The sequence below is a fragment of the Setaria viridis genome, chromosome 6 (genome assembly GCF_005286985.2).
Source record: "Setaria viridis chromosome 6, Setaria_viridis_v4.0, whole genome shotgun sequence".
Lineage (NCBI taxonomy): Eukaryota > Viridiplantae > Streptophyta > Magnoliopsida > Poales > Poaceae > Setaria > Setaria viridis.
Window position 1 is genome coordinate 1318831 of NC_048268.2, and position 19900 is coordinate 1338730.

Genomic DNA, 19900 nt, shown 5'->3' on the forward strand with positions numbered 1-19900 from the left:
CCACATCCTCAACGCTGGAAACTCCACTGGAAGCAAGCGGTGGAGGAAGAACAACAAAAGAGCCCCAACCGGCTGGCTCTCTGCATCGGCCATCCAACAAAAGAGCAGGCATCCCCAATGGATGCGACCGAAATTATTGACGGCATGAACTAAATAAGCATCGAGAATGAAGGCTATCCCTATCATCGCAGACCTGGATGGTGCCAAAATACGGTTGCCTTCTCAGCACGGTTGATTACTTTGTGCTGTCCTTGATTAATTGTTTTTTGCAAGAACAAGTGCAAACTAGCTGCACCAGATGACTACTGTTTCCAAGAACGAAACAGGTAAAATCAATCTATGCATGTGAAGTTCAAAGCATACGTGCACAGGAGCTGGACGTGTGATAACGTAGCTATATTACGCTGTTGGAGACGTCTTGTTTGGATGGGTTAGTAGCATGGCTGCAGACAGCATGAGCCTATTAATGGGGCAGCATCCCTCGTATAGTCGCTGTGAATCATTTGACCCATCACAGCAAAAAATCATTATTCCGTGTCGCACGGCCCGCAACCCTGTCCACGATCACGAACGGCCACACTAATTGTGCACACCCCATGACAAGCAAGCTAACTGGGTGCATATGCATTTCCATGTACGGACTTGTCTCAATTTGATCCTCCTTCTTCATCCTAAATTGTATGTCGTTTTGGTATTTTTACATCAACAACAATCTAGTGTTTTGCAGTTGTATAGGCTGATGCCCCAAACTTATATTATCCTCAATTTCTCATTTACCTTGAATTAAAAAACGAATTAAGGCACGCATTACTGCCTCAAAAGATAGATTCAAGGTTAAGACTATAATCTCAATTAAACTATATTTATGACGCATATACCTTTTTATTTGCCTGAAATGCTGCCACAATGTCCTTTTACATCTCGCACACACTTTAATTTTCATAATGATCTTTTCCTTCTCTTTCTACAACTCTCCCTATGATCATGATTCACATGCAAAAGGAAATGACATGTACTGTTCTTCATATGTAATCTATTATAAAGCTGCTCAAGAAAAGCCTTGGCTGCTATGGACAGCATAAACCACACTTGCATCAGATGATTCAGTTCTGTTTTAAGGACTACAGTATGTGCTCCCAAAACCCCTGTATTTTTTCAGCTTTTCTCAACATTCTCCGATGTGGTTGGCCAGCTGTCCCTGAAGGCCAGGTTGCAACACATGACCTTCTATTGTTTCAACATGATCTTGTTTGTTGATGCATATTAGGACCTCAGGAGTCAATAGTTTGGAATTGAAAGACCGGTAACTTTGCTCCATATATTGCAATGCAAACAAAGGGGCAATAAAGTGAATGGATATGGCGGTTGATCCAGATTTCCAGATTCAATTCAGCATATTTGTAAATTGATTCAGCATAGCTTTTTCCCCGAAATAAAATCAAGAATTTTGAATTCAACTGTTTATCATTTACTGGCTTGCATCATTTTAAAATTAAAAAAATTCACTATCTTAAATGAGGGATAATGCAATTATTTTCTGATAATAGTATATATAGGCAATCAACAGAAATGATGTGATCATTTAGAATAACATGGATGTAGATATGCAGTGATCGGTAATTCAGTGTAGCCATGAATTCCAGTGTGTGTTTGCATTTCAGTTACACGTTAGTACTTTCCAAGAGGTTCAAATTTGCTCAGAAGTTGACTGAGTCTGACAAATCTGTGGAAAAACACCCGAGTATCTAGACACCTCAACAACAAAATGAAATGAAGAACAGGTATTACAGTACTGTAATATCTTCACATCAACACCTATTTTTTTTGCTGCCCTGTCATCTTCCCTCAATAACACATTATTCCAGTGTTTATATCTGCTAAAATGCTAATCCAGCAATGCTTCAATGACATGGATGTGCACATGATTGCAACTGATGTCGTACTTGCTAGTTACTTGTTTCCAGGGACAAAGCACATGCACATAAGGAAAGTATGCAACAGTAACTGTATTGCTTCAAATGAAGGAGATTTGCTGCACAACATTCAAAAGTGTAATAAAGACATTCAAATCTTCATTTACCAAATGAAGTTTGAACCAAAAGTTTTTGAAACAAACATGCATTGGTTCATGACTAATTCACAAGAAACAATTTTTGTCCAGAATCCAGACTGTTTCAGGTCTTATCCACCTTGAGACAAATCTATCACTTAGTTCTCTATAGCATTGCATCATCTGGTTGTTAAGATTTTGTAAAACAGTTAAGAACACTGAAAAACCTTTCAAATATGTTCTAGCTCAACAGAGAGAAACTTCTATATTTCCTCACACACCCTGAAATCAATAGCTCTCCAGTCATTATTTGAGTAGTCAATCAGATCACTGCAGAAGTGCAGAATTATTGGGCCAATAATACCATCTTTGACATATGATAATTGCTGTATACTCAAATCAAATCACCTCATAAAGAAATAAGTTAGATGAAAATTAGCATTTCAATCTCTAACCGGCCTTTACTATCAGCCACGAGTGAAAACAAGTGCTAACTCAAATGCAGTCCAATATGTACATACCTCATCAGCATGTGATTTTCATGTGGGAAATAAATTGTTACTATGAAAGTAATGACAACATCTGTGCGTCAATTAAACCATGAATAAACTCATTTTGATTTCATGGATCGATGACAAAACACAGGGCTGCCACACACATTCTCTTATAGATATCTCATATCAGAACATCACATTTGAAGAAAGCAAATTGCTTTGATAGCACTATGTAAAGTAGTAAAGAGAAACTACTACACCCAACCCAAAATATGAGTGAGTTTGTATAGGCCAAACTTTTTTAGTTTTGACTATCAATATATTAAGAATTACATATATTGACAATTTAACAAAAATGCTAGTGCATTCCTTGTGATAAATATTTTCAGAACATAAAAGTATCATTATTTGAAATTGATATCTTCATACACATTGCTGTTCAAAGTTTTATCTTTAACAATGTTTCAATAGCGCAGATAGCTTATACTTTCGTTCAGAGGAACTATACAAAGTGAATTAACAACAAATTTATCAATCACAAAAAGAATACTTCTTCAGAATTGCAGAGCATGTTCAGCTTGGCTTTGGCCAGATAATTTTGAAGATATGTTCTGATAAGAGGGAAGTAACCAAAGTGGTGATATAGAACTTACCAAGTTAAATCAATGCCCTATATCCTGAAAGGTAGAATTGTAGAAGAGAGAACATACTACACTAAGCAAAAATAAAAAAGAACAATGAGGCTGACTGGCTGAATTGTTTTTTAAAACTGGATGGGTTCTGTTTCAACGGTTCATATTTTCACATAAGCAGATCTTAAGTATTTTAAGACTTCACCATGCCTAGAAATAAACAAAATAAACATTTCTTTCCAAAAATGTGAACTAAATTCGAACAAAGATCTTCATACTGTACCAAATGATTTCGCTAATTTCGAATATCATGAATTAGCACTATGATAACATCAGAGTTCAATACACATAGTAATTCTACTGCTTAGCAAGGTGAAATAATGTTTCTAATTCTTAATGGCTCATTACGATCATAATGAATAGTATGACCACGGTTCACAACAGCATTGTTTACTAAAATCATGCTAGTTGAGTACTCTCTTTCAAAAGAAAAGACGAAAGAAGAACATAGAGATAATTATATCAGTAAACTATTTTTCTACTTTTTGGCCAGAATATCGAGATGTCTTCGAAAATATTAATTAGCAAAAACATAGATTGATATGTAAGGTGAGTCTGGAAGCCATCACAACAAATCAGACATACACTTCACAAAAACAAACTTCCTCCAAATTCGGAAATACAGCTGGATAACTAAAGGACAGTCAAACTTTCACTTACGAGGCTATGTGATAATGAAACTAAAGATTCAGATGGTAACCCAGGTGAACTTAGCTTGCTACATTCTGCAGAGATTTTGCTTACCGCTCCCATATATCCACAAATATGGTGGGACATGCTCTTTTGAGGTGCTCATACCCTTGGCTTGCCAACAGATCATCCTTTCTAGTGGACGAGTTGATGAATTGAATGCAAGCATCTTTGAGGTTGCTGCAATGGTGCTGATCAGCTAAAGCTAAAGTGGTTGCCATACTCCCAACATCAAGTCTCTTGCAAAGGATGTTCTCACACACATCAATTTCATCCGCTCCATGGCATACCTATCTGCAGCCACAAGTAAAAGCTTCACCATTTCTATATTCTCATCTTCATCAAGATCCTCCATTGTAATAGGCAACGTATCTGTATAGATAAAATGTAGCAATGCCTTGAAAACAGCAGGTTGCATATCTTCAACTGTTATGCTTCGCTGCCTCTTGTTCCTCATTGGTCCATAGAGCTCCACCCTGAATACTGGTGACCGCATTGCGAGCACAATCTTGTGGGCACGGAAAATCTGGTCTTCAACCTTAAATGTCACATCCGCTCCCTGCTCCGACTCCAGCAATTTCCCAATTAAGATTATCCACCAAGTCTGAGGGCGGCACTCTGATGCCACACACTTTTCTGGATTCTGACACCAGCGTCCCAAGGAGTACAGTGACGTCGCATTCCAACACAAGGCGCGGTCATCTTGAAGGAAAGGCAGCCCTTCCATTTCGCTCCTCTTCAAGACGCCGAGGCCCTTCTGCATGCTGTAGCCCGCGATCTCGAACATGTGCCTGCCCCGCGCCGTCTGCGGCGCGCACCTCGACCCCGTCGTCTCTATTGGACTCTGGGATGCCTCCATTGCTGGAAGTTTCTCGGAGAAATGGAAGGCTGCGGCGGCGGGATCCGAAGCGGCGGCGGCGAGGGTTTTCTGTGTCTCTTGACTTTGGCCCGAGAAGGAAGCAACGACTGGATGAAAAGAAATAAAAGAAATAGAAAGGGAAAACAAAAGATAATACAAGTACACTTGGGGTACTATATAGATATTATTGTATAGGATCTTGAAAAGTTAAAATAGATGGTAAATATGTTCAGATGATATAGTAGTAAATAAAAGAATATGTGAACAGGACGGTGACCTCATAAGCATTTAAATAAGATGTGAGAAGCATGCATTACATGCCTCTAAGAAGCTTAACCAAGGGCAGATGCCATGCAGCTAAGCACGTTGCTTGATGCTTATGTGCATTTAAGATTGCATGCTGGCGAATTATGGTAAAGTGAAGGGAAACCAAATTATTGCTCTACAATGGTGTAGGCATGACATCACCAGATTGGCAATAAGAAAATAATGTTGCAAGGAATTGAAGCAGCGATTGATCTTTCGGTGGGGAGGAAAATTACCTTGTGTGTCATCCTCGTTGATGGACCAGAGCCGGGTGATGGGGCGAAGCTTACGACGAGAGAATCGTTGGCGCTTGGCAAACAGCAGCAGTACGTACTGTAATATTCTCGTCACCAACTGGTGCAGAAAACAGAAGGACTTAAGAGAGACAGTTTAAGAAGGACTAGACAGTTTACGTAGGGCAAGATGAGATTGATAAAGGTGCATGGACAGCGATCGACACGGCATGGTCGCCTAACAGATGTACGTGTTCACGGCTTCATGGGTGGCACGCAGAATCTACTGGCGGCAACGCTTGCTCCAGTGGCATCGCACGGGGGCGTGGTTGATCAGCAAACGGGTGTCGTCGACGAGAAAAGTTACTGGACTTCATCTAGAAGCATAGATGACTTGAGGAAATTAAGAACAGAGACCACAACAACTACACGTCTGATCTGGAACATGGCAACAACCGCGAGCCTAGATAACTACCTTTCTCTATTGTTCTTTGTCAAGAGACTTTAAAAATCTGGATTTATTGGTACTTCAAGAAAAGTGGAAGTTAAGTTCATTAGTTCAATAGCATGACTGTTAAGTGCTAACTTATATGACCTCTTTGCTCTTCTGATCACGATCATGACACATATTGCGTCTAATACTAGCAATACAAAGAGTAGAGTTTTAAAATATATTTACTTATACCTAGGATGGAATAATTGATCAAACAAAACATGTGCTGAACTTGTAGTAACGCCAACACTAATCTTACTTTTTTTTAACGAACAGGTACGAGATTGTGCCTATTTCTTTGATATAGCAGAAGATTACAGGAGTAACAATCTAAGAGGTGTATCTCTTACACAGTACGAGGGGAAAGCAACATTCCAAGAAGAGGTGTATCTCTTCTACATTATTCCATCACAACATTATCCATAGTACATGACTATATCTAGCCCGACGGTTTGGATTCATTCCTTACATTAAGACATTCATACCTTACATTCTTCCTCTTTTTTTTTCCTTTTCAGTTTGGATTCCGGATGATCCTTTGCAGCACGACGGTCCTAGCCCGACGGATATCCCGGCTACACCGGTCCGCCTGCTCCCCAAGATCCTCAACACTCTTCATGAAATTTTCCAGCTTCTTCTTGATCTCCTCCACCCCAAATTTCACCGCCTCCTCATCCCGCTCTGCAAACTCTACACAGTCGATCATTGAACTGATCTCCACCTCCACCCGGTTGATGAGAACTCTGATACTGTCCAAATCCTTGATGCCAATGAACTTGGCGACCTGCATCGCGCTCACCACCTCCTCCTGTCCTCGGAGCGCGTCCTGATATCCTTTCAGCAATGAATCGATCCACTTCCCCATAGACCTCAGGGGAACTGCAGCGGCCGCGGCCAATGCGGCAGCGACAGGCGGGGCAGCGATGGCCGCGGCAACCACCGAGCAGATGAGGACGGCCGCGAACGTGGTCGCGAAGATGATGCTTGACACCCGGCGCCACGCCTTGATGGTCTTGATCTTCTTGTCGAGCCGGTGCTTGCGCCGCTGCAGCTTCTTCAGCATGGTCAGCTGCTGCCGGTACATGGCCTGGAAGGCGGCGAAGAACTCCTCCGTGAAGGGGTCGCCGGCTGCCTTGAACTGGCGCAGCTCGTGCAGCGTGCGCGCGTACCGGGCGGAGGGGGCGGCGGCGTACTCCTCGTCGTCGAATCGCTGGAGCGCGACGTGGAGGAGGAGCTGGGAGTCGCGGGCGCGCTTGAGGCACTTGTCGAGCGCAGTGCAGAAGTCGAGGGTGTGGACGCTACTCTCGAAGTATTCCTCGATGAGGTCGAACAGCTCGGGGCTCTTCCAGATGTCCTTCTTGCAGTCGAGGATGACGCGCAGCCCATTCTGGTTGGTGTCGAGGAGGCAGTCGGTGACCTCGCGGAGGGAGTCCAGCGACAGCGAACGCACCTCGACGCCCACCGCCAGCGTCGAGATGGCGCGGCTCGTGCACCGCTGCAGCGTCGTGTCGAACGTGCGCAGCTCCGGGTCCGACCGGCACGCCGCCTCGTACGAGCTCAGCTCCTCCGCCGGTGCCGCCTCATGCTGTAGCGCCGGCTCCGACGTCTCCGCACGCCTGCTACTGCCGGTGCTGTAGCAGTTCCCCATTGCCGGAAGCAGACACGATGGGTGACACACTCAAATCAGAAATCCCCAAAAGGAAAAAAAAAAAAAACTCCCCTTGGATCGACGAATGGAATGTTTCAGGAACTAAAATGGATCAAATCAGCGAGCATTGGCAGAACCCAAGGATTCTAGTAACCTAAGGGTTCCCAAGAACCAAACCAATAGAGAAATTCCGAGAGCTCGGGATAAGCAAGAATTAGATTTGGCGGAAGGGGCTGAAAGCGGCGCGGGCTTTATATCAGGGACCAGCAGGAAGAGCATCGGGCGAACTTTCGAGGAAGCGCGCGCGTTGTATGTCGTTGTCCATCAAACCGTATCCGCTAGCTGCGACGACGCTTCGTTGTGTACGTTCACAACGTGGATACTGTAACATAATAGAGCTAATTAACAACGAGTTTATATTATTATCGTACTATCATTTTGCTAACCATATATAATAGCCTAATCATATAATACTTAACATTAATATCTGGTATAAATACACTTAGCATACATGAGATTTGTCAACTATCCTTAGCATACATGAGATTTGTCAACTATCCTTAGCATACATGTGAGTCGACTTAACTTTACATGTAAATGGACGACTTAAATACACTTGCTACTCCAAGGTCGAGTAAAATCAGGAGATTTGTCAATGAGTCATTTTCATCAGTCCACACACGTACGTCGCTTTCGGCTTTGACAAGGGGAGGGAGGCGAAGGAAAGGTGTTCGTCATCCTAGGCGGTCTAGGTGATGTCATTTGCATATTCAGGGCACAACGTGGTGCTGGAGATTCAGGCTACGATCCCTTTCCACACCGGAGAAGCCATCTAATTAAGCATGCCATGTGGAAGGGGCGCGCTCGTTGCCTACACCATTGTCGCAATGTGCTACTTCCCTGCCACACATTCGTTGGGTACTGGGCCTCGGCAACAGTGTCGACGACAACATCCTCATCACACTTAACAAGCCTAAGTGGCTCATTGCCGCTGCTAACATGTTTGTTGTTGTCCATATCATTCGCAGTTACCAGGTACGTCCTTCCAACATTATGGGTTCTGTTTATAGCCTAATAGAGAAGAAGTTCACCTACTTAGAAAAATTTAAAATTTTGTAGTTTATTTACTACAACTTATGAGAAGTGATGAAAGAATTTATACATAGGCTACAAATAAATACCATTTTAATACACGGATGACAAGTTTACTCTGATTATTTATGATTTTTAATAGTAGAAACTCTCAAATATAGTGTTCTCCTATAACGCAATTATCTAGAAGCTTCCAAATGTAGCCACAGGTTAAAAGAATCAGAATAGTTTCACACCGCGCCAACCAATTTTTGCCATATGAATGGACAGTAATACCCATTGGTTTTGGCAACATTTACGTACACCTGCATTTCCATCACCCAACAATTGAAGGGTACCCCCTTTCCCCAAAACCCTAGTTCGGCCACCCCCTCCCGCCAACAGTTTGCAAGGACATCTCCCTGACTACCATCCCCGCTTCAAGATCCAGCACCACCACAACCTTCCCCGCTTCAAGATCCAAGGAGCCCCCCGCCGCCTCCACCATTGCCGCCCTCAGCACCCTGCCGTCTCCACTACTCTCGTCCCGAAGAATTTGTCATAATGCCGACGAAGGATGGACCGAAGAAACCACAAGCAAGTCTGATGACAGGTTCGTTCCTTCTTACATCAGTTCAATTTAGCCATCTACTGATGATTGTGATCCTTCGTGGTCCCTAACTTGTCACTATTTTGGCGAATCTGAGAAATTGTTATCTGTATCATGGCACATGTGTGCACTGAATAGAGTCCAGTGCTTTTCCTGTATATGGGTTGTTTGTTTGAGAATGTTTTCATGATGGACCTAAGGATTTGTTTGGAATGCATAACCCTTGATTAATTAGATTACTTCATCTGGTTCAAGGATATGTTGTGCAGAAGGTTGCTAGAACTGATAGGGCACATTATGTATGCAAATTTTTATTCATTTCCCATGATACAGAAGTGCCAACAGATTGCAAGCTTGTAGCTTCTGTGCAGTTAAATTGACTTTTCACCTAAGCATTATCAACTACTGTTAAATTACTAGTTATATAGAATCACTTGCTTCACAAGAATTCCCCATCCACTTTTACATTAATTTGTAATCTATTGTTCATTTTTTTCCGCATCCTCTCTTACACTTTGTACTGTTAGAGAAATAGTAAGCTGTTGTTCATGTTTCCTCTCATCATAGATCCTGCACTGCATCCGTATGAAGAGGAGCGCCTCAGGCAATGTATGTGGAACAGTGCAAGGCTGAAGCAACTTGGAATTCCTGCTTTATCCAGTATGTTTGCAAGCTCAAGTGCCATTGCTCAAGATAAGAACAAGCGAACTCGTAGAAACAGTGAAGACTATGATGATACTAGTGAAGGAGATTTGATTGATGATGATAATGCTAAGGTGCTAATTCTTATCTTGTTAGGGCTTAACTACTTGTTTGCTTGCTGTTGCAATATAATTCTCTCCACACTGTTGACTAATCCATTCTTCCCTTTCTAGCAGGCCTCTAAGGAGAAGAGTGGCAAGAAAACTTCTGATATGATGTGCCTGCTGGTGGAGTCAAGTTTTGGTCTCGTAAGAGAGTTTATCCCGCAGCAACCTGGTAGAGCTACAAGGTCAAAGAAAAATATTTCCCAGCCTTTGCCTGATACAAACATGACACCAATTAAGTGGCATCCGTGTGCCATCTCCAACTCAAGCTGATGCAAGTGTGACACCAAATGACATTCGTGCTGCCATTGAAGGCTAGTTTTATTACCAATTTTCTTATTGGTATTCTGTTAGCTTTGTTGAAATGATGAATGCACTCTTACCTGCTGCCATTTTTTTCAGATGATGGGCTTCCCTTGCATGATCAGCTGCCCCAAATGGCCACTGCAGGTGATTCCATTCCCCGGCCTGATGGGCACAACCATATGGCCAACGAAGGTGATGCTTTCTTACTATCATAATCTTACTATGATTGCATGATGGATGGCATTCTTACTGGCTGCCTTTTTTTAGATGGTGCTGCCCAGCATGATGACAACACCCACATGGTTGACGGTGCTGATAGCATTACCCATCCTGGTGGCGACAACTAGATGGCCGATGAAGGTGATAGTTTGTTCATCAATTTTCACATTCCATATTGCATCACTGGTTTGAATGCAAATGCCTATATGGGACATGGTCTCACTAATTGTGTTTTCAATGTACCTTTGCAACCAGGGGAGGAGAGATGGAGCTGGGGAGTCAATATGGGACATGGTCTCCAAAGAATCACCAGAGCTCGGCGTGGCAACTGCCAGTTGTCATAAATGAAGGGAAGACAAGGCCTGTGGCACCTCTGGTTGCTGTAGAGTTTGCCACTGAATGCAATATTGCTGTCAGGAACCATGTGCGCACTGGAAGGAATACAAGAAACAACCTGAATGGTTCAATCTGTTTATGGGAAGAATCCGTGTAAGTACATTCTCCATTTCTTTCCTCATTTAGTTACAATAAGAACAATTATTTCTGAACTGTTTGTGTGCCAAATGCACCATTGTATTTCTGGAGGTTTCCCGTGTTTTGTGCAGTTATTGGTGTTAATGTGTTGACCTTTTGTTGAGCAATCCTCCTCTATTGTGACATCCTAGTTCCAATCCCGATTCATGTTGTTAATCTGTTAATATGTTCGTTTTCTTATATATTAAATTCTCTTATACATTTTCTTCCATCTGAATAGGCAAAGTTTGATATCGACACAAGTGATGCGACAGGTAGAAAGGTTTGCCTTCATGATGAAGAATGCGGTTCGCCAACAACGCCACAGGCTGAAGCAGAAATATTTTGATCCTCTTCCACTACATTTGGATAGGAAAACAACTCCTATCAAATTCATGACTAATGAACAGTGGATCAACCTTGTGGAATTATGGAAGAGTCCCAAAAAGATGGTATGTATCTTCCTAAAAACCAGAATATTCTCCTGTACAAGCTACTATGGCATATGACTTGCATGTATTCTGTGTTTTTACGTAGGAGGCATGTCAAACCAACAAATACAACCGAGGCAAAGCTACTGGCTCACAAAGCTACATGGTCTTTGTTGAAAATTTTGTAAGTTAGCCAAGTGCAGTACATTTGTTAGCCTGTGTTCTTCTATATAGCTTTCACATCTCTGGAAGAACAGCCTAAAATGACATAATTCACTTGTCTTCAATATGTGGTTCATCATCAATATATATTTCAACTTCTGGAATTAAATGTCAACAGCGTTCAAGTGAACAGGCTGTTTAGCAAATGATGTTTCTAGTATCATAATGTTTATGTTGTCAAGATCTGTATCACAATAGTTCTTGTTGTATAAATCTAAATTTCAAATTTATTCTAGTGTAAATGCTGTTTCTTTAAAAAAATTTCTACTATCAATTGTTGTTAACAAGTTGTCTACACCTACAGAAAGTGAAGAACCCAAGTCTGCGAATCAAGTTGTAGGTGATGTGCTGGCTGAGAACACAAAGAAGAACCAGTTCCTTCAGAATATAGGGATCAAGAATGCACAGCCTACATCCACTGAACGGAACATTGAAGCAGAACTGGAAGCAGAGAAGAGATCCAATGCTGAGCTTCGATCGCTTGTCAACACCCAGCGTGCACAGCTGGATGAATTGTCTCAGGAAGTGCAGGAAACAAAGCAGGGAAGGATTAGGGACAGAGAGGAAATGAAGAAGATGCAAGCTGAGATGAATGCAAAACTTGAACTTGTGCTGAGTCAGGTTCGACCAAATTAAGTTGCTTATCTGTTGGCTTTTGCTGGAACCTATGTTCTGCTGTTGCTGAAACTGCATGCATTCGCAGGAGCCGAAGTATTGCTCTTTCTGGTGTTCGAGTGGCTTTTGTGCCATGGTGGATTGCTTGTGTGATTCTGGTTATGGGTGAATACTTCTAGATGTTGTATGACCTTTTTTGTAACCTCTCATGTTGGATGAAAAACGTGACCTCGTGGTACTGGATGACGAAATGTTGTACTATATATGTGTTGGTGTTATACTGTATACCACTATTTTTGTTTAATTTGAGGCATTACAAAATTGGTGAATTTTGCTGGGCCGGAATTGTTTTTTAACCTCTCATGTTGGATGAAAAACGTGACCCTATCTGATGTGGTACTGGATGACAAAATGTTGTACTATATGTGTTGGTGTTATATTGTATGCCACTATTTTTGTTTAATTTGAGGCATTACAAAATTGGTGAATTTTGCTAGGCCGGAATTGTTTTGTAACCTCTCATGTTGGATGAAAAACGTGACCCTATCAGATGTGGTACTGGATGACAAAATGTTGTACTATATGTGTTGGTGTTATAGTGGATGCCACTGTTTTTGTTTAATCTGAGGCATTACAAAATTGGTGAATTTTTCTGGGCCGGAATTGTTTTGAGCTCCAGAAAAATGGCTAAATTATGTGGGCTAGAATTTAAATTGGGCTGGGCTAAAATGACTATTGGGCCTGGAAATAGGCTAAAAATGAGCGGTCCAATTCACGTCAGCAAAAAAATAGCAAAATGGGCTGTGATGATGACATCATCATCCACGTCAGCAACCATATCATCGTCGATGTCAACAACCGCGTCATCGTCCATGTCTGCATCAAGAGCCATGCACGTCATAGTCCATGTCAGCAGCCATGTCACTAAAGATGATGTGGCTATTGAATCTATGACGAATCCTAGCACATGTTTGTGATGTTTATTTTTCGTCATTAATATTGGGCTTGGGTTGGGCTACATAGGCCTAAGGCTGATATATGATGGTTTAGAAACGTCACGATAGCGTTAATCTATGACTTTTTATAAATCTATCACGCAGGTTAATCATGTGATGCTCAATACATGACGGATTCTAAAAAAACATCACAGATACCATTTTGTGATGGTTCTTTGGATCTGTGACAAAATTTCTCCGTCATAGAATACAAAGTTTACTGTAGTGTTAGTTCTTCTATTTGGCATAAAAAAGAGGGTAGCCCAGGAAATCAAGCAATGCCAGATGACGCTCAATTCCCTGTAAATGTACGTTCGGTGTGTCTTTGGGACGGCCGGGTAAGCTCCTATCTAGTTACTGAACTGAGGACGAACACATAGTGAAGTGCGTTTTTAAGTAGCATGAACACTTATCCTGTTTTCTCAAACCAAACTGTATCTCATGGTTACCATTTTTTTAGTGAAGGGTCACACTATTTATCTACCATCAGATAGTAATTGCAAAATTGCAATTGCAGCAGTGTAGCTGACCAGCATAAAAAAAAAACTCTCGATAGGTCCTGGCCAGCAGTACCGGCTCTTCCTATGTGCACGGCGGGGTTGCTGAGGGTCCCATTTTCTTAGGATGCCCTTAGCGATTATAAAGAACGCGTACATACGTGCAGCCGTAGATGCCGCAGAAAAGGGAACCAGAGCAGGTGGCGAAACCCTCTCCTACATCATCACCGCCGCCGTCCTCGGTCCAATGGCGCCGCCCCGAGCTCTCGACCCGTCAGTAGCATCATCACCCTGCCACCGATTCTCTCTCTCACCTTGGCTTCCTTGCCCACCCGTGCGCTTCGCGTGGTTTGAAATAAATCTTCTTGTTTCCTGCAATTTTCCTCACGATTTTCCCATCCGATCTGAACATTGTTGAAGGGCCCCGGCGCCGCCACCTGACCTCGGCGACGCGGTCCGGTTCGTGATGACCGTGAAGCGCGAGTTCGCCGGCGAGCCGGACAAGTACGAGGAGTTCCTCGCCGTCTTGCGTGAGTCCCAGAGGTCGGTGATAACGAACGTTAATAAGTTCGTTCATGGAGATCAGGGGCCAGCTGTTTCATATCCATGGAGATCGTCAGGCTGATTGTTCGTTGTTTGTGGGTTGCAGTATGGGCACGGCGGCCGTGGTCGACCGCGTGAAGGTCCTGTTGGGCGGGCGCCATGATCTCATCCGTGGCTTCAACAAGTTCGTGCCAAGGGGCTACGAGATGGGCGATCAGCAGCAAGAAGCTGCAGCTCACATCAGGGCGGCCCTGTGATCGATTCAATGGTCTTCTTCGCTGATAGGAGATAGGACTGCCTGGTGGCTAGAATTCGACTCCGAGCAGTTGCTTTCTTTACACGGATCTGTGTAGCACAGCTGCAGTTATTGAATAGTTCATCATACAGTATCCGTAATAAACTAATAATCCATCGTCCTATGTTTCAATTTGAAATTCTAGGAGTCACCTGCGATCGTATGTCATATTTGGTGTATATCCATGTTCCGCGACTAGGTGTTCTGGGTAGGGTTGCCCAGGAAATAGACCCATTTTGTTTCGGACAAAATGGTGGGGAAAATGTTAATTATAGAAATATGATTGTTAGGATAGACACTAATACAGGATGGGTCATCACCGCCAGTCCCAAAATCTGCATCACCGCGGGTTTGGGGACTTGTTAGATTAGAATCGGCGGTGATGACTTTGGTTACCATAGCCGGATGTGTAACCGGCGGTGATGAGCATAAACAAAAAAAAGAAAAGAAAATACCTGCAGCCATGGACCACCGCGTCGCCGTCGCAGTTCCCGCCCCGTGCCACCACGGTGCCGCCGTTGCATCCCACCACCTCTCCCCCACGTGCTGCCGCTTCCAGCCATGCTCTGCATCTCCCACATCTCACCCCACCACTGTTCCTCACTACTAGTGAGGGGCGAGTGGAGGAGGGAGGGGAGGGGCAACAGAGATAACCCGACCGGCTGCCCGTCATTGTCGTCGGTGAGTGGGGGCTGAGAGAGAGTACACAGGGAGAGGAGAGAGAGTACATAGGGAGGGGAGGATGGGAGGGATATGGATAAGGCGTCTGGAATGGATAAGAGTGAGGAGGGAGAGTTCACATATCTGAGTTCGGTTATAATCAGAGGTGATAAAATTTTCAGGTCCGAGGTGCATCACTGCCAGATTTGATTACCAACTGGTGGTGATACTTTCAGCGCCGGTTTTAGCCACCAACCGGCAGTGAAAAGGAGAATCACCGCCGGTTCTAACAGTTGCTGCCTCCACCAGCTTCAAAACTAGCGGTAAAACTCTGTCAATGCCAATTCACGCAAAACTGACGGTGATGGACAGACAGTGATGGTCTCTCGAGAGGTACATCATAGGTTGGAATCTGAGCTAAACAAATAGGAAGTGCAATAAAACACTCATATTCATCTCTTAGTTTTATTAAGCACTCACGGTTATCAAACAGCTTAGATATGGTTAGATGTCTTCACCAGCTCCTTAACCTTGTTTAAGCATTCATCAATTATTTGATCGTATCAGTTGGTTAGATCTTGCATGCTTTTATTGCTTTACATATGCTAGGTCCGATAGATCTTTACACCTGTTCCTCGTATTGCTAGTTGTCGAATCATTAACATCAGAATGCTACTGTTGAAAGCTGACGCATCGGCTGAGTATCATCCATATCTCACAGAAACGCGATGATGCCATTGAGCCGATAGGTGCGCGTACGAGGCCCTGCTGCTGCAAGCTTATCTGTTAAGTTTCTAGGTCGAAGTTAATGTTCTCTCATTCATGTTACCTTGTCTAAGTTCAATACAGTTATCATGATACTAATTCGACCTGTTAGCTTAATCAGCTTGTAGGCGGTAGGTAAGAGGTTCTTGTCACTGTGTTCTAATCTTTTAAATTAATGGATTGATATCAATACCCTCTCATTCGTGTTACCTTATCTAAGTCCAATTACACTTAATAAGACATTGACTAGATCTTTTAGTCTATCTGATGTGCGCATGGTAGACAAGGGCTCCCTTTATGGCTATTGTTTTATATTGTTTATATCTTAGCTCGTCGGCTCATATAGCCGATGGCACATGACATTAATGCTTCTATTTATGTACACCGCATGATTACATTGAAAACCTATCTGTCACGGTATTTATTCCAAGAACGTCTACCCATGAGTTTAAAAGGCTTCGCCACCGATCGGCTCAGGAATTAATATTTACCTTTTCAATTGTCAGGTCAAATTGACTGGCACGCCTTGCACCACTCGCGAGCTGATTTGGAGCCAGCACTGGAGTTAAACAGATCTCCTAGGTCCTCCGTGTTGTTCAACGCAGAAGCCTAAAGTTCAGATTTTGCATCAACATGCTCTTGGCATGCCTAATGGGACCACTCGCAAGCCGATTTGGAGCCTGCACTGGAGTTAAGATCTCCTAGGTTCTCCGTGTTGTTCAACGCAGAAGCCTAAAGTTCAGATTTTGCGTCAACACGCTCTTGGCACACACAGTGGGACCACTCGCGAGCCGATTTGGAGTCTGCACTGGAGTTAAGTAGATCTCCTAGGTCCTCCGTGTTGTTCAACGCAGAAGTATGAAATCTAGATTTTGCGTCAACAGGGGCCAAATAGTGGCCCGCACAGAGAAAGAACATCCTCATCATATTCCGCTTACCGTTCACAGATCCAGAGCAGGCGACCTTAACTCAGAAGCACCTGGAACAGATAGAGCGTTGGCACTGGTACTGGCAGTAGCCGGAAGCAGACGTTGAAGGGTAGATGTGGTTCACAGAGAGGTAGGCAACTGGCGCTACCGAGGCTCTGCCGGCGGCAGACAACACAAGTTGCCATGGGGGCACTGGATATGTGTATGTTGATCAGATTTTGTGAGTGATTTTGGGGGGTTGCAGTGGATTCGGCGAAGGAGCGGCCGGTGGCGAACTGTCATGAGATAAGATAGAAGGCTTCGTTTGTTTGTTTTTATTACTGATGCAATGGTGAAAGGAAGCAGCTATAGGTAGAGTATTGCCCTTCAGTCCCCCACGTGCCGTGAACCCCAGCCACCCCACCTCCTGGCATGCTCTAGCAGCGTGCCGTGGCCATAGCCCCATATGACCGCGGCCAACACGAATCGGTGGAGCCAGCGCCCCCACCGCCACCACTTCCCGGCCAGACCGGCAGCCGCCACCGCCCACAACCGCGACCAATGCGAATCAAGGGAACCCATGCTTCTGTCTCAGCTCCACCGGTGCCACCGCCCCCGCCACGGCCACCGTCCACCCGTTGTCTCCCACAACTCTAGTGGGCAGTATCCCCAGTCTCGCCGTGCCACCTGCAACCTGCCTCCACCGCTGAGCCAGCCACCTCCCCGACCATCTCTCTACAGTTGTCAGTTGGTCATCTTCTCCAACTTCAATAAGCTGCGCCCAACCCTAATCCCTCCTTCCCCGTCGCCAGCCTCCACTGCCACCGAAAACCTAGAAACCCTAAAATCCCTAACCCCGCCAGCCTCCACCACCGCCCGTGGGCAGCAGCGACCCGCCACCGGCCAATCCACCCACATCCTACCCATGGCTGCCTTCAGCTTGCTCAGCTACTTTCTCCTGTTTATTCAGGGATGTAACAGAGGGTTCTCAAGTTAAGCTTATTTTAGGAATCAATCCTGTACTAGTGCGTCCCTATAGCTTATTTTCACATTCGTTGAAATACGGTCCTAGGACATCAATACTGTACTAGTGCCAGTTGCAGCCCCGTCCCTGTCCCCCTCGAACGTGGCTGTTTCTTGTTAGTTTTTGTTGTCCAGCACTTTGTGGTCTGTACTACAACGGCCACTATCCAAACTGCTGGACGTCTTGCCCTAACCAGAAAAGGAAAAAAAACTTGTCGTGGTGCGCGATGAAACCGCGACGGATTCGGAAGAATCAAGGAATCAATGGACTCGAATTGCAGGAGCACTTGGTGACGGATCGGAATAGCAAAGCTGTTCGCTCATGTTTGCTCACATTAATTTCATTCTCCTATTATTTCCTACGAAGCTTCAATGTTTGTGTTCGAGAGTGTTCTCTGCCGCACGTACTGCTGTACTCGATGAATAACACGTCCGCTGTGGCAGTGTGGCTATGGCGTCGTCGTCGTCCCAGCCAAAACCCATGAGGCCGGCGACAAGGACAAGGTCGAGGTGTGCCCTGACTTTAAGCTGGTCGACAAGACCACAGGGCTGTCCTCTTCGATACTACGACCGTGCTCGGAGCCAGCGTGTATGACACAACGGACGTAGGTGGAAGTGGAACCAGATACCCCCTCCTGGGGCTATAGGAAATTCATGAAAAGTAGTGACCTAGAGGCATCTGCGTACCTGCGCGACGACCGCCTCGCGTGATCGAGTGCGAGGTCACTGTTATCAAGGGATCACAAATCGAAGAGACCGCCATTGCTGAGGTCCATGTGCCTCCATCAGATTTGTCAGATGATTTTGGGAAATTTGCTGCTAGCAGGGGAGGAAACAGACGTGGAATTCGATGTTAAAGGCGAGTCTTTTGCTGCCCATAGGAATGTGCTTGCAGCGCGATCACCAGTCTTCAGAGCGCAGCTCTACGGGCTTGTAGGGACGGACAACAGAAGTTGCATAACGGTCGAAGACATAGAGCCCGGTATCTTCAAGGCGCTACTTCACTTCGTCTACACGGACTCGTTGCCTGATATTCAAGATATTGAGTAAGATGAGATTCATGAGGACGAAGACATCGTGAAATATTTACTTGTCGCTGCGGATAAGTACGACATGGAGAGGTTGAAGCTAGTCTGCGCGACCATTGTTTGGAAAAGCCTTGATGAGAAGACCGTGGCAACCACCCTAGCTCTAGCCGACCTGCACAATTGCAGCGAGCTTAGAGACGCTTGCATTGAGTTTATCGCTTCCTCGGATAGAATTTGTGATGTGGCTGCAAGTCCAGGGTACCAAAACCTTAAGACAGCATGCATGTCCGGCTACCTTCATAGATTTATGGGAGAAAACAGCTAGGTTAGCCTAGCCCTAGTTTAACTTTAACTAGTTGGTTTAGTTTGATTTTGTATATATAATAAGCGAACTAGTAAGAACGACGAGTTGGTGTCGCACATCGTGTCGGCTCAGTCTTTCGGAGGTGCTCATAGGAGTAGAGTTGTGTGCGTGTACGTATTCATAGGAGTAAGTGTGCATGCGTGTGAATATGTAAGCAGTGTCTTTATTTACTATGTTTCGCAAAAAGAGAATAATGGTCGATGGTTTCTTGGTTGACAAATACTTGCTGGGTTCCTTGTTTCTAATATTTTTGTGCTCGGGGAATTAATATCTAAATTAAACTATACAACTCTCGGCTCTTAAACAAAATTTGAAGAAGAAGAAGAAAAATCCCTAGTCATTTGACAAAGAAAACAAAAAAACTTAAAATATCATCGCTTATCATATAGTTTAGTAAATAATTATTATTTATTCTTTTTTGACTCGAAGTCATCATGTAGTTAGGCAATGAGTCCGTGTGAAACATGCGTACGCACTAACGTGCGTGACGAGTACGGAGTCATCGAAACGTACGTGATGGAGTTGGTTTGATAAAAAAAAATCAATGTAGTTCCGAGATTGTAG

General features: G+C 44.1%; 1 protein-coding gene and 2 pseudogenes across 1 annotated transcript; 1 reads left to right on the plus strand and 2 right to left on the minus strand.

Annotated features, from left to right (window-relative positions):
• Nucleotides 1–3976: 3976 nt before the first annotated feature.
• LOC117860715 (BTB/POZ and MATH domain-containing protein 3-like) lies at nt 3977–4785 on the minus strand (annotated as a pseudogene).
• Nucleotides 4786–6323: 1538 nt separating this feature from the next.
• Nucleotides 6324–7465, minus strand: LOC117860864 (UPF0496 protein 1). Its single transcript, XM_034744266.2, has one exon. It carries the CDS (start codon nt 7463–7465, stop codon nt 6332–6334), a length of 1134 nt encoding a protein of 377 aa, XP_034600157.1. The 3' UTR covers nt 6324–6331.
• A 1635-nt stretch (nt 7466–9100) lies between these two features.
• LOC117860716 (uncharacterized) lies at nt 9101–14550 on the plus strand (annotated as a pseudogene).
• The last annotated feature ends 5350 nt before the right edge of the window (nt 14551–19900 follow it).

Bases quoted from the DNA above. Each gene is read 5' to 3' on its own strand.
- LOC117860864 (XM_034744266.2), bottom strand. From the start codon at position 7,465: ATGGGGAACTGCTACAGCACCGGCAGTAGCAGGCGTGCGGAGACGTCG.